The following is a 15,510-nucleotide window of genomic DNA, read 5'->3' on the forward strand; positions in this document are numbered from 1 at the left end:
AAAAAGCAATTTAAAATTTTCTAGGATCTAAAAGCATTCTTATCGATCCATTATAAAAGTATATATTATGAAAACACTTGAAAGAAAGTTTATCCAAACAACTGATCAATAATGACCACAAACTTAGCCACAAACCATTGTTCATCCAAAGAGCTAAACTACACAAAGGATATTTACTTGAAGGGCTCATAGATTTTAAGGTCTGCGATGATTCCTTGGATTGATCCAGCTGCAGCAACAAGAGTGACAATCAAGCAGAAGCCACTTAGAATTTTGACCCCAATCCAGACCAGAGAAAACTTGGGCACTTTAGCCTGCACCAGATACATCTCTGTTGGAAAATACACTGTCAAAGGAAAGAAGGAAATAGCTCCAAGCAAACCCACAATGCTGTTGAAGAAGGGAAGTATCATAGCAACCACTGCTGTGAAAATCACGTACACTGTCCTCCATATCATCCTGAATCCATTGAATCTGAACTTGCCAACACGATATTCTTTTCCCATGAAGTTGCTTTCAGGCCAACGCTTCGCAACCCAAGTTTCCACAAGCTGGAAAACTGGTTGTGTGAATACCTGTATACACACAAAGTGCAAATTCATAATTTAGTTAACTGATTTGGTAACGCCAGAAATCAAATTGACTGATAATGTTGATTTTGATAGACTACATTGGTCGATGATTATTAAAATCATGAAAAATATTTAGTTTTTTATAGGCTGAGTTGAATTTTTGGCGCTTCATGATCGCAATTATGCTATTTTAATCTCCGGATTCTAATTGCACAAATTGGATACTCCAAATATTGCATTTGTGCACTTTTGATCACTTCATCAGTCTTATTTTAATAAGATATAATGATATGTCATTAGATGATGACACATCGACGATATTGTGGGTGCTTGTTCTTAATACATGTGGACATGACTTAATTATATTTTTTGTTCTCTTGATATCACAATTCTAATTGATTAAATAGTCAATTGAATCACATCGACATATGTGTCATACAACATGTTAGTTTGTTAGCAAAATATAATACATATTTAATGGAAGCTCGATAGAGTGACCAAACAATTACAATATATAGAAGATCTAATTTTTACACTCAAATCAAAATTGCATATTTATGATATCTAGAAGATCAAAATTACGATTAAGCCTTTTTTTATAAAGTGATCTATGATACTAAATAATTAATTTTACTCTTTCTTTTTCTCCGTGCATCATCATAACGTTCAGTTAGCAACTTTTGTTGATAAAATAGTTACCTGGTAGGCGCCCACTAAATGAACAAATACGAAGACATTACCAATGTCAACAAGCCAATATGGTTCATAAAACCCAAATCCTGTTAAGAAGTTTCCGGGTGCCTTGTTCCCGAATGCTGCATAGCCTAATAGGCCACATAACATATAAAACAGTGAGGTGATCGAGCATCCAGCAAGGGTTGCCTTTTTCATGGCTTGATTTTCTGGTGGGCTTGATTTTAACGTGTCCTGTTGAAGATAAAAACAAATTGAAATTAGCTTAGAGAATTCTTAAATGTTAACTAAGATTGATTTTAATGTGTCCTTTTGAAAAGAGAAAAAAAAAACTAACAAATTGAAATGTAATTAAAAAGCACCAATTTTGCCTAAGATAGCTTGCCTGTATCTCAACAAGTACTTGACTGAAGGCGTATGCAAAAGCAATGTTTCCAATTGCTTGGAAAGTGTTCCATAGTTTCTCCTGGCTTGTCACGTCTTCTCCAACGATGAGCCCCGTTAGACTTGTCTTGGCATCGTTTCCTCCTTTTATGTTCCAGAACGATGCAAAACATTTCAATATGTATTAGTTTAATGTAAGATTTAAGTGTTAGATAAGGTAAAAGATTTGTAATTAAAAAATAAAAATAGATAATAAGAACATGACATTAAAAACAAAGTAAACTGGCTAAAAAAACAAGTAAAAGTCCCTTAAATGAGTATTAAACATTATAAACATAATAAAATATTAAAAACTCCATAAAAATATTAAAACCGATTAATTATTATACTATTTCAATTTGAATAAATAAAATATGAATAATATATGCACCGACCTTTATAAAGATTTTTTATATTTTCATCCAACCATTCAGGATAAATTTATTAATTTTTATAAAAAATATCTTAGAAGATATTTTAAAGATTATTTTTTATTAATTAAAAGTATAATTTTTTTACACAGTATATGTCAACTAAATTCTTTCAACTTACAAAGTCAATTAGCTACGGTCTTAATGAAAAAAAATATATAACTGAAAAAAATCACATTAAAAATAATCAATCAAATTTATCAAAAAAATAATTATCAATAAAACATATAAATATTTTAGACAATCAATATATATAGTATCATACAAAATAACAGTGTAAAAAGTGCATGCATTATTTATTCGTACTTTGATAGTGTTTGAGATTACAATGTACTATATTATAAAAATTGTGTGAATCAAATGCAATGCCAAACCTGCAATTTTGGCTATGGAGAGACCAATGCCTATGGAAGAATAACCAAAAGACATGACGGCAGCAATAATAGAGAGGCCTGAGAGTTCCTGGAAATCAGGGATTTGGCTTAATAAAATCTGTATGACCGCAAAGATGGTCATATATGGGTAATTTGATGTATGACACTTCGCTTCGTGCCCATACTTGTGAAAGCAATTCGATCTTATGACAGCCCTGGTTAAAAAACAACAATCAACAATATCTAAGAAACACGTACTAGGATTTTAATAATATAATAAAACATAACATGCAAATACTACGATACTATAATGTGGCAAAGAAAATACATTATTTCCTTTCTCGGGGCTTTACAAATCAGTTGAAGATTTTTGTAAGTTCTTACACCATGCTAATGGATGCAGTAACGGTGTATCCAATGCCTGTTCCAATCAGATTTGCGAACTGGGCCAATCCACAAAACAGGTATTTACGTCCTCCTGGAAACAAGCATACTCAAAGATTGCAATCCATTAATGCAACAATCAACTTCAAAAGAAAATGACCAACTGAAAAAAAAATATTTTATAAAAAAATAGACTAAAATATAATTTTTGATCTTTCATCTTCTCAAAGCTATAATTTTAATCCTTTCATATATTTTTAATTGAATAATTTCATCTCTTATCTTTTTAAAATTTACTAATTTTAGTTCTTCAATTTTTAATTAAGATATTTTATTTTTAAAAATATATAATTTTAGTTCCCATGACAAATTTCAAATGTTAATTTATATATTATATAAATGTTCACTATCACGTATTTATTTATTATCTATATAATAAACATATTTAAAATTATTTAATTACTAATAAGTTTAATTGATTAAAAAAATAATTAAAAAATACTCAGTTAAGTCTAAAATTTACCTAGAAATCAAAATAGTAGGTTTTTAAAAGTGAAAGAATAAAATATCTTAATTAAAAATTAAAATGATTAAAATTATGATTTTTAAAAAAATAAGAGTTAAAATATTTTTATTAAAAAATAAAAAAATTAAAATTACATATTTGAAAAAAATAGAAAGAGAAAAACTACAAGACAAAAAAATATATTAAGTAGTACTACTGTAAGATATTGATAAATTATCATTAAAAATAGTTATTAATTATTAAAAAAAAGGTTTCAAATGCTTGTATTTTAAATTTATATTTTATGTGTATTTATAAATATTGGTACAACACAAAGTATTTAAGTCTTATTTACATAAATTTACTTTTAAACACTAGTAAAATAAAATAAATTTGTTTTATAGGTTAAAATCAATTTATGCATTCTATTTTCTGAGAATTTAAGTGAGAGAGTTTCTATAAAAAATAAAGTGTATAAATTAATTTTGTTTTATAAGATAAATTAATTTTATAAATGTTACGAAGAAGTTTATCTAAATAAGATAAGTATTAAATACAGTATTCAGTCAGGTTCAGAACATTTAATTCTGTCAAATTTTAGCTTTTGGTAGACCTTGAAACTTGAAAGTTGAAACTGTAAATGTATTGCTGGTCAAAAAGACTATTCCAGTTTTCAAAACATTCAAATGATAAACCCAACAAAAAATTAAATATATATTTATAAATTAATTAATGCATACATTCATTATCTTAGAGCATTTATCTATACATGCATAGTTATTTAAATACGTTATTTATTATAATTTTATGAGTCTTTCAATTTCACACATAAATTTAAATATTTTACATAAAATTTACTTTAATGTTTAAAATTGTTTAAATAAATAATTAATTTAATTTTACAGATCATATAAAAATTAAAAATATTATTTATGATAAAAATTTATTAAATAATTATTATTTATATAAATAACATCATATCATCTACTCAAAAGAAAAAAAAAAGGTTAAGATCGTTAAAAGTACATGAAAATACTTTTATTGGAGATACTCTTAGAAGCATTATTTTTTTATTTTAAAATACTATCGATGTAGGAAAATATTACTAAAAATAAAAATTATGTGGTCCCGTACCTCTTTCTCTGCCAAAATCACAAGAAAATGAAATTGGTCTATGACTTCTAAGGGGGTGAGAATGTGAAATTACTCTGAGAAAACTCAAAAAGCAAAACAGTTCCAAATACATGTACTGAGAAATGAGAACCACAAAATTTGAAATTACCTAGAATATTTTTTACCATCTCCCTGTAGTTATGGTTTCTGGTTCCATGAACAGAGTCAGGGTACCTATAACAATCGCTGAGCAGAGAAGAAGTGAAGACAGTGATGACAGAAAAGATTGTCAGAATGGCAGGCCCAGCAATCCAGCCCAACTGAGCAACGGCCCATGCCAGTGATAGGACCCCAGACCCAATAACAGCCGTCACTATGTGTGAAGTCGCAGTTAACCATGTTCCTTCATGCACATGCACATACACACCATTGCAAAAGTTAATTCACATGACATAATAATGTGTTAAACAAATACTACTACTACTACTACTAATTAACAGGAAAAATTATTACATGTACAGGGATTGTTATGATTCGAGATAATCTCTGCATAACATATAACATTGTTACGTGGAGACCATAAAGAAATGGTGATATGGGATCATATAATAATATTTTCATGTACAAAGTTTGAGATAAGATACTAAACCTCTTCGTTTTAAGCGACCATCATCATCATGTTTAGAGCTGTGTACACCATTTGCTTGCGATTCCATGGTCATTTCTCTATCCACTGATATTGTCTCTACACTGCCCTTGTCTTCTTATAGTCCAACACTCATTGTCCTTATCATAACCAGTAAAGCTGACTCAGGGCTTTAAAATGTAACCAACGGCCCCATTTTTTTTATAAGGCACTTGATTAATAAAAACAAAAATAATTAATATAAATCCTTAAATTAAATTATTATAGTACTCTTTCAATGTTTAATTTTTATTGATACCCTAAAAGATAAATCTTGAATTCTGATTATTCAACTGTATTAAATACTCTCTTTATTCTAAAATAATAATAGTCTTTTAAGATCATACATACAAATTAAGAAATATCTAATTGATACAAATATTAACAATAATATCCCTAGTTTTTCAGCTACTTTTATCATTAATTATCTCAATGTCCTCTAATAACAAATAATGCATTCTACTCTCTATTAACTTATTTTTGAGATAAATATATTTTTTCAATACAAGTATTTATTAATTGCATATAGGGGTATTGTTGGAAAAAATAGTTAAAAAAAACTAAATGGATTATTATTTTAAAGGAAAACAAAAAAAACAAAAAGCTAGAAAGACTATTTTTTCTGACTGAGTACTTAATTACTCATAAAGTGAGTATGCCCTCATAATAAGCCCACAGAACTTGAACATTTTTTTAAAACAAACACAACTTGAGAATGATTATATCTAATGGAGGATATTAATAATATATATCGAAAAAATTATATTTAAATAATCAAAATTAAAAAAATTATTCACTATTATATATAATTACATAGATTCATTGTTCTCTTATTTTAAAACTGTTCCTATTGTGTGTATGTGTGTGTTTTGAAAATGTTAAGAGATATTATAAATATGGGAATTGGAATATTTCCTAAAACGTTAAATTTTATATAAAAAGGTCCTTTTTTAATATTTGAATAATTTTTAAATTATTATTAATTAGTTTCCTTAACGAAACAGTTGTAGAAAAACTATCAAAAATAATTTTTTTTTACTAAACAAAATTTAAATTAATTATTTCATTTAATATATTTAAAAATTTGAATAACGTAATTATTTTATTGCTTTTTTTTACAGAACTTCATTAATTTATTACTTAAAAATCATTTAATTTATAAACTTGATTGCAGTATAAATTTAATGTTCATTTTATATCACAATAGAAAAGTAAAAAACGTCAAAAGGTAAACAGATTTATAGTAATTCGAGACATTGTTTTAGCAAGTATTAATTAATTCTGACTTCACTTAAATGCTGTGTAGCTTTTTTTGTTAAATTGGTTTTTTGATTTAATTTGTTTTTTAATTCAATTTTATCTTCTAATTTTTTAGGTGTTCAATTTGGTCATTCAATTTTTTAAAACAATTCAATTTAATTTTATCATTTAAATTAGGTCAAAAATGTTAAGGCATCATATTTTATGACATTTTAAAATTATCATTAAATAATTTTAAATCATCACAAAATATACATTTATCAATGCTATCAGTTTAATTTAAATGAAATGAACAAATTAAATAAATTTTAAAAATTAGAGAATTTAATTCAACCTACATAATAATTATAGGAAATAATAATAATTTAACGTATTTTTTTTACTTCAAATGTTATGTAACATTGTAGGCATGAAGATAGGGTGTTTTTTTAACCCTGAATTCATCAAGAAAATGAGATTCTAATTAATTTAGAATTTAACCGAGATTTTGAATGGTCTATGGAGTCACGCTAATAGTAGTATTTTTTTGTTGTTGTTGAAATAGTATTTGTTTGTTTATAGTTCTTCTTCCACTTCAACTTGTTTATTGTCGTTCAATTGTTTTAAAGAAAGATACAGAGAATACAGTAAAAATAATAGATGCAACTATGCAACAGTTAATGCGATATGATGAAAAAAAAAACATAAATGATACTGTAAATTAGAAAAATAAGATTGAAAAAAAATCATATTTTAATGACTTGGTAGGTTTACAAAGTTGTTGCAATAACTAACTGTCCATAATTATTATTATTTTCTTACTAGTAGAGGAGCTTGGTTTGACTTCCGTTCTCATTCTCAAATCTCAATATGTAAGATCAAATCCAAGTAAAAACAAAAAGAAAAAGTAATTATCAATCAAAAGAAAAACAATTTTCTCTTTTTTACGAGTTACTAGTATCATTTTAATTGGAAGAACATCAAACGTTATTAATTGCTTACCAAAAATATCATGTGGACTTTTTTGAATTCTTCTATTATAGTAATCGTTTTTAGAAAAGGTGATCCAATGAAGTATTTACCAATTGTGGAAGATTAATTATATTGGTATTTATTTTATTTACATGCACATTATCAAATAATGTTTTAAGAGATGAGTTTATCATAAATTCGTTTAAACTAAGACAAATGTTACAGTACGAGTTAAAAATATCTATATAAAAAGAAAGTATTATTATTATTATATAATACAAAAAAATATTTAATATCTAATTTCTTACGATATTAAAAATATTTAATAGTATGCATTAAATGAACTTTGACCATTATCCTTAACACAAAAATTAAGAATAAAATGATGAAAAAAAAGATGGAATTTTTTTTTTGGAGACTTAAAATAACATATCATACATGTTGGGTTGAAAAGTTAATGGTTTTCATTTTTATATTTTAATTTCTTAAAAAATAAGTATGTTTATAATATGAACTTTTTAAATATATATAATAACATACGTGTTGGTGTGAACCGTGAAGGTGGGGATTGAAAAGTTAATGGTTTTCATTTTTATAATTTAATTTATTAAAAAATAAGTATGTTTAAAGAACTTAAGAAGAAAATGATGAAAAAAAGGTGAAATTTTTTTGGAGACTTAACGTGTTGGTGTGAACTGTGAAGGTGGGGGTTGAAAAGTTAATGGTTTTCATTCAAAGAGAACAAAGTAATTATCAATCAAAAGAAAAATAATTTTCTCTTTTTTACGAGTTACTAGTATCATTTTAATTGGAAGAACAGCAAACGTTATTAATTGCTTACCAAAAATATCATGTGGACTTTTTTGAATTTTCTATTATAGTAATCTTTTTTAGAAAAGGTGATCCAATGCAATATTTACCAATTCTGGAAGATTAGTTATATTGGTATTTATTTTATTTACATGCGCATTATCAAATAATGTTTTAAGAGATGAGTTTATCATAAAATAGTTTAAATTAAGACAAATGCTACAGTACGAGTTGAAAAATATTTATATAAAAGAAAGTATTATATATATATATATATATATATATATATATATAATACAAAAAAATATTTAATATCTAATTTCTTACGATATTAAAAATGTTTAATAGTATGCATTAAATGAAAAAAAAGATGGAATTTTTTTTTTGGAGACTTAAAATAACATATATCATACATGTTGGTGTGAACCGTGAAGGTGGGGGTTGAAAAGTTAATGGTTTTCATTTTTATATTTTAACTTCTTAAAAAATAAAAAGATGATTTTTTATTTATTTAATGCATAATATTAAATATTTTAATATCGTAAGAAATTAGATATTTAATATTTTTTGTATTATATAATAATAATAATACTTTTTTATATAAAATAACATATCATACATGTTGGTGTGAACTGTGAAGGTGGGGGTTGAAAAGTTAATGGTTTTCATTTTTATATTTGAATTTCTTAAAAAATAAGTATGTTTATAATATGAACTTTTTAAATATATAATAACAAATTCTGTTATAAAAAATAATTAAGTAAAAAGTTTAATTCTGTGAGAGAATTTTAAAAAGGTATGTAAGGTTTAATCATTTAACGAAAGCATGTGAATTATTGTAATGAAAGGTATGAATCATTTAAAGAGAAAGCAAAATTGCAATTAAAAAAATCTAACATAATCTAATAATCATTATAGTAGCAATTCAAAAAAATTAAGAATATTGAAGTAATAGCATGATAAATAACTCAATAATAAAAAAATAAACCAAATAAAATATAACTCATCAAACAAATTACCTAAATTTATTCAAAACTTTATACATATTTATCATTTTCACATTCTATCTCCATTTTTTTCTTTCAAATAATCCACTTTGTCATCTTCGTCCATATGCTCCTAATTTGATGAACAATGGGCGATATCACTTCTTCATCATCAATTTGCAAGTCACGTGAATTATAAATATGATTTAGTCACATGTGACATTTCAACCAATTGATAAGAACATCCATATCGGTGGCCTGGGAAGCAATTATGCTTCGGAAGCAAAGTTGCTTTTTATTTTATTTATCAGCACACCAGTTGCTTCTTGAAGCACCGATGCTTTAGCATTTTTAATGATGTAAGTTTTTTGGTGGAATCATTGTAGAGATTAAGTGCTTAGAGTTATTTGTACTGAGAAAAAAACGTAGAAGGGTGATGTGTAAATGTAGGACTCATTGGAATCACAAAAAATGAGTTGTTCCATTGGATGTTCTAACTTCTAAGATACTTCTTTCTCATCAAATTGATAAGACACATCTTATTCTACTTCATTTGCTTCTAAGTGATCCATTGATTTCGTGGCGCATCAACCTTGTCCTTTGTGTTTTGTTATCTATGAATCTTGGGTGATTTTGATTGTGTGGGAGAAAAAAGAATGAAAAATAATAATAAATTAAAGTTGAGAGAAAGAGATCTCAAATGTACATTATTTTTTGAAAATCTACTCATGAATAGTAATTTCTTCCCCCACAACCAAACAAGCACTTAATACTATTACAATTAACTCCAAAATGAAATTAATATCTTGTTTAAATATTTATTAAGTCCTAATTTTTATTTGAATATTAAAATTAGTTCAATGTTTTATTTATTTAAAATTTGGCATTCTATTCATTAAATGTTTTATTTAAATTTAAGACTTGGGGTCATTTGATTTGTTAAAATATAAGTGACACCACAACTATAGAAAACTTATGCATGAAATAAGGCATATTCCACTATAATGATGGTAAAAGGTAACAACCACAACGATAGTAACTTTTAAAATGCTGGTACTTAACAAATTGGTAATCATACAATTATTGTTATAAATATTTTAAGAATTTAGTTTAAATACTAATAATGTAAAATTTAATCATAGATATACATAGATTTTTATACTAACTATTTTAAAGTTGTATTTAAGATGATTTTGGATTAATTAACTGTATAAATTTTTATATTAACAGTGCATAAAAGTCAAACTTTTATTTTAATATAAAAATAAGGTCTTTAATCTATGTATTTATCAAATTATAAAAGATGATCGATTTTTATAGTCACATATATTCAAATGCTTTCATGGTTATTCACCAAAAAAATAAAATGCTGTCATGGTTCAAACTAGGGTGATTTATCTCAGTTTGCTTTCACGTACATCCTTTCCAGATGGACGTCAAAGTGAAGCAACTAAGGAATGGCTTCAACGTGTTTTATATACTTTGACATGATATTCTCTCATAATGCACGTATTGTATGCATTCAACGTTGTTTGAAATAGACACTTAGTGTATGGTAAAACACACAAAAATGACCTAATGTAAAGAGGTAATTTTAAACAGTTAACTGAAGTTTTCATATTTATTATTCGGTCTCTTTCAGTTAGAGTTTTCATTTTGATATTATTGTTCGGTAAGACATTTTGAACTGGTCTTATCCATTCCCCTAGAACCTCTCAAGATATTTGAAGTCATACTATAGTTATATGCCTAGCTAGAGGGTAAGACACAAGTTCAATATAATATATAACCCTACTGGGAATTCATGTGACTTAGGTGATGATATTGATGATTCCTTAGCTGCTATATTATTAGAAGCCTTATTTTATCCACAGAATCTGGTAAGTTAGGCAACACCATCTGTGACTCAGCTACTCAACAATACACCACCAAATATGTTCTATTTCGCTAGCAAAGTAAGGCCAATACTCTTTCTCCTACACTCCTAGTTATCAAGAACTGGTAAAGTTTGGCACAAAATGCCAGCCGCTTGCTCTAGCTCCTTCTCTGTTATGATCAATGGCGGGACTAGCCTGACAACATTTCCTTTTCCAGCAGTTAACACTAGGAGGCCAGAACTCCGGCATGCATCTACGAGGGGTGATGCAGGTACATCTAAATCTATTCCTATGATTAGCCCAACACCACGAATTTCTTTCACATGCCGGTTTTCTCCTAACTTTTCCCTAAGTAGTTCTTTGAAGTAGAGGCCTTTCTTAGATACAGATGACAGGAAATCAGGTTTTGATATTTTATCCAAAACAGCAAGAGCAGCACTACAAACTAGAGGGCTTCCAGCAAAAGTGCTTCCATGATCACCATAATTTATAGCAGAAGCAACTCTCTCAGTCACTAAGAGTGCTCCAATAGGTAGGCCTCCAGCAAGAGGCTTCGCAAGGGTCATCATATCCGGGAAGACACCATATGCCTCATGGGCCCAGAGAAACCCTGATCTACCTAAACCACATTGAACCTACAAAATCACAGAAAGCATATCATGGTTAAATAGAATAAAATTAACAACCAAATAGAATAATTAAATATATGTTATAAATATACTTCAAAATATGACAGCCATACTTTGTCACTCTGAATTAAGAAATTTTTGTGGATTTACTAGAAGGTCATGGTACTAGGCAATCTCATTCTTCTCACTATCAATTATTAAAAGGGCATAGATAAAATAAACCAACCAACCAACCATTTCAAGTGACAATGCCATCAAGAGTAATATATCAGACAATCTTTTTGGAAGCATCTTAAAGCAACTAAAAGGAATATATATATATATATATATATATATATATATATATATATAACCAATTTTGTGTCTTTGACTGTTACATATCAATATTAGATATTTGATACCTCATCAAACACAAGAAGTGCCCCAGTTTCATCACAAGCATTACGTAGAGACTGTAGAAATTCTTTTGTAGCACTGTAAATTCCACCTTCTCCTTGGATGGGCTCAACAAAAACTGCAGCAATCTTGCCCTGCTTAATTAATTCAACTGCAGCCTGAGCATTTCCATACTCTAAAAAGGTCACTCCAGGCATAACAGGTTCAAAAGGCATTCTGTATTGCACTTTACTAGTCAAAGCAAGTGCACCCAGGGTTCTTCCATGGAAGCAGTTACTAAAAGCTATGAACTCTGTTGCTGGAACTTTCCCGTTAGAAGTTGTGTGCCTCTGATACTTTCTTGCAAATTTGATAGCTGCTTCATTTGCCTCAGTTCCAGAATTTGCAAAGAATACACGATCAGCAAAAGAAGAAGCCACAAGACGCTTTGCAAGTTCTACCTGCATCAATGCCAAAATAATTATAGAAACAGATAAAGGTAGAATGCAACACTGTGCAGACACCTTACATGCTTTTACAAGAAATAAACCAAAGTAAAGCATAATGGAGCAACTATAAACAATTACAAAGAAATAGATAAAAAAAAAATATATAAAGCTATGATATAGACATGCACAATAACATTACAACCATATACTTATTGGATAAAGCAGAAAATGAACAAGTTGCTTTCTTTCCTTTTCATGATGTGGGTACAATGAAAGAGTGACATTACAAAACCAAATGAACAATGGCAATCTCCAAAGCGCAATGAAGTATGTAACTGAAATCTTAAAATCTATCGAGTAAAGAAGGGAGGATTCATATAAAGCCATACATTCAGGGGAAGGAAGAAATTTGATATGGGGAAGAATACAATACACTGGATTCTATGAACAGTTGAGTCTGAAATTGGAAAGGAATGTAAATAAATCATTTAACACCTTATGAAACTAATAACTTAGGATTACTAATAAAGTCCTTCAAATTGTAAATTAAAATATATATATATATATATATATATATATATAGAGAGAGAGAGATATTCATAGAAAGCTTAAGTGTTGACAATGTAATGTACACTATGTTTCATTTTGGACCTGTTTTTCATTATTATAAAGTGGTTTAGTTTTCCTTTCCCTGCCAGAGTTCTAGACAAATTCTAGTTTATAGAAACTCAAAATTTCATAAGCACTATACTCTTAAGTTTACTAAAGCTTGATAACAATAACTGAGTTTCTCTTCATTCAGTGAATTGTAGTACAATATAAAACAAGTACTCAATCCTGAAAATTAACTTTTCCAGAAGCTATGATAAATCACCATTAAGAGAACCATGTTCCACCATCAAATCTAAAGTTTTCTTGCCAATCATTGGTAAAAATTCCTAACTCCTATACCTTTTTTCAAAAAAACTTAAGTGCACGCAATTTTCTATCCAACTCTTTGTTATTATAAAGTCAGCTAAAGTATTACTTTCAGAATCTCTTTTAAAGCCAAAATAATAGTTGATACACACCACATTGAGCAATCATAAATAATTAAATCACCAATCCCACCTCCAATGCTCCAACCCTGACATTCACAAAATTATGCATACCCTCATAAGATCAAAAAAAGGTAGAAAAAGGCTTTAAAATGTAAGCTGAAATTATATATATATATATATATATATATATATATATATATATAAACAGTTGTGAAATAAATACTAGTAAATTTGTTGCCCGGCTTAATTGTTTCCAAGAAAACTAGTGTCTTAATCCAAACTTTTTTCATGATATCTACACAAATTAAAGATGACATAAAAACAACTTAGATACAAATACACAACTCATTGTATGCCCATATGCCCATATTTAAGACAAATGAAGACATTGATATATAATATATAAGACAAACAAAAATAATAACATGCTCAAACCTGAGGAATTGTGTGGAATATATTGCTGGTATGAGTAAGGGTGCCGGCTTGCTCAACAACAGCTTTCAACCAGTCTGCATCCCCATGGCCTAGTGCATTGACAGCAATCCCAGCACTCAAATCTAAATATTCATTCCCTTCAACATCATACAACTTACAACCTTCCCCCCTCTCAAGTACCACTGGTGTTCTTGCATATGTCCCAACCAAATACATCCCTTCCATCTCGATCACATCCTTAGTTTTCTTCTTCTCCGATGTTGTATTCCCTGTATTAGGTGCATCAACATCCACGTTAAGACACGCACTCACAACCCTCCGGCATCTAATCTGAACAACAGGACATCTTCCCACCAAAGTGCTTTCTCTCTCCAAATTGAAAATTTGCCTAGGTTTGTAACATGATTGAGAAAAGTAAACTGCACCCATTGCACTTTTTCGTTTTGCTGAAACAAACCAAACCAAAAAAAAATCAGCTTGCCATATAGTTTAAATTTCAGACACTCCACTAATAGCAAGAATTTTCTGGTCACCTCTATTTATTCAAAACAAAACTGAAAAAACTCGTGCATTTACTAAATTTCCTGGGAAAGCAAATAAGAATGGAGAAATTGAATTGAAAGAAGAGTAGAGTATTAGGTTGAAGAAAAATTGATGAAGAGCGAGTTATTACCTGATAATGAAGCAAATTGGGGCTTTCCTCGCTTCGCTAAACCGAGTGTGAGTGGAATTACGTACGCTTCCTTACTTCCTTGCCTATCTTCGCAAGAGGGGTTTTGGCCACTAACGTCAGTTTGGTAATAAAGAATAGGTAAAAATAAATAGAGTGAATGGAAATTGAAAATGTAAATAGAAACAGGAAGAGGTGAAAAACATAAGAAGAAATAGAAGTGTTTGATTTAAATGAAATGGAAAATAAATATGTGGATGGAAATATGTAAAAAATAAAATAAAAATTATTAATGGATCAAACAATATTTTATTTTTCTTCTCTCCTCTATTAAATATACTTATATTCTTATTTTTTTCACTTTTTTTCGTCTTATTTGTTTTTCACTGAGGGGTATTTTTTTTACCATAGGATAATATGTCATCTTTGGGCCTACTTGTGCGTTTGGTACCTCTTTATTTATATATATTTTTAAACATGTTATATACTGTCAACCAAAATAATTTAATATTAAAAAATTAAATACCATTCTCTCTCTCTATATATATATATTAAAAACAAAATAGAAGTAATTTCATAATAAATATATATATACTTTCTATTTATTTTTTCATTTCTTTCTAAATTGAATTTTACATTTAATTTTTTTTACATATTGAGTAGTTTAATGATGCAAGAGTAATGGAAGCTTTTATTTTTTTAATAAACCTAGGATATCATTGATTGAGAGAGTCAAGAATCAATCTGATGTAATTTATCTAAGGAGTTAATTTCTCCTCAAAAAAATTTCTATGCACAATCTTGGACTAGAACACGTAAATTACATGCTTAAAGGATTATTATTGTCT

At 28.0% G+C, this 15,510-nt stretch overlaps 2 protein-coding genes across 3 annotated transcripts; both read right to left on the reverse strand.

The window, feature by feature from the left end:
- Positions 1-6: 6 nt before the first annotated feature.
- On the reverse strand, positions 7-5,222 carry LOC100795817 (amino acid permease 6). Its single transcript, XM_003535628.5, has 7 exons — positions 5,145-5,222; positions 4,665-4,898; positions 2,878-2,971; positions 2,494-2,708; positions 1,651-1,793; positions 1,272-1,499; positions 7-575 (listed from the first exon to the last, which is right to left on the reverse strand). The coding sequence occupies exons 1-7, from the start codon at positions 5,215-5,217 to the stop codon at positions 174-176; spliced, it is 1,389 nt and encodes a 462-aa protein (XP_003535676.1). The 5' UTR covers positions 5,218-5,222; the 3' UTR covers positions 7-173.
- A 5,744-nt stretch (positions 5,223-10,966) lies between these two features.
- LOC100798293 (acetylornithine aminotransferase, mitochondrial) lies at positions 10,967-14,860 on the reverse strand. Of its 2 annotated transcripts, none has more exons than XM_003536519.4 (4): positions 14,666-14,860; positions 13,993-14,438; positions 12,095-12,529; positions 10,967-11,699 (listed from the first exon to the last, which is right to left on the reverse strand). In XM_003536519.4, the coding sequence occupies exons 2-4, from the start codon at positions 14,419-14,421 to the stop codon at positions 11,172-11,174; spliced, it is 1,392 nt and encodes a 463-aa protein (XP_003536567.1). In that variant the 5' UTR covers positions 14,422-14,438; positions 14,666-14,860; the 3' UTR covers positions 10,967-11,171. The 2 variants fall into 2 exon arrangements, with proteins under 2 accessions (XP_003536567.1, XP_014618874.1); XM_014763388.2 differs by lacking the exon at positions 14,666-14,860 and adding an exon at positions 14,526-14,659.
- Between the last annotated feature and the right edge of the window lie 650 nt (positions 14,861-15,510).

This window comes from Glycine max, chromosome 10, assembly GCF_000004515.6.
Source record: "Glycine max cultivar Williams 82 chromosome 10, Glycine_max_v4.0, whole genome shotgun sequence".
NCBI lineage: Eukaryota > Viridiplantae > Streptophyta > Magnoliopsida > Fabales > Fabaceae > Glycine > Glycine max.

Excerpts from the sequence above, each read along its gene's own strand:
- LOC100798293 (XM_003536519.4), bottom strand. The coding sequence starts at position 14,421 with ATGGGTGCAGTTTACTTTTCTCAATCATGTTACAAACCTAGGCAAATT. Across the intron at positions 12,530-13,992 it reads TATTCCACACAATTCCTCAG|GTAGAACTTGCAAAGCGTCT; the intron begins GTTTGAGCATGT and ends GCATTGATGCAG. Across the intron at positions 11,700-12,094 it reads CACTTCTTGTGTTTGATGAG|GTTCAATGTGGTTTAGGTAG; the intron begins GTATCAAATATC and ends GTGATTTTGTAG.
- LOC100795817 (XM_003535628.5), bottom strand. The coding sequence starts at position 5,217 with ATGACCATGGAATCGCAAGCAAATGGTGTACACAGCTCTAAACATGAT. Across the intron at positions 1,794-2,493 it reads CTCCATAGCCAAAATTGCAG|GAGGAAACGATGCCAAGACA; the intron begins GTTTGGCATTGC and ends GGAACATAAAAG. Across the intron at positions 576-1,271 it reads ATTTAGTGGGCGCCTACCAG|GTATTCACACAACCAGTTTT; the intron begins GTAACTATTTTA and ends GTGTGTATACAG.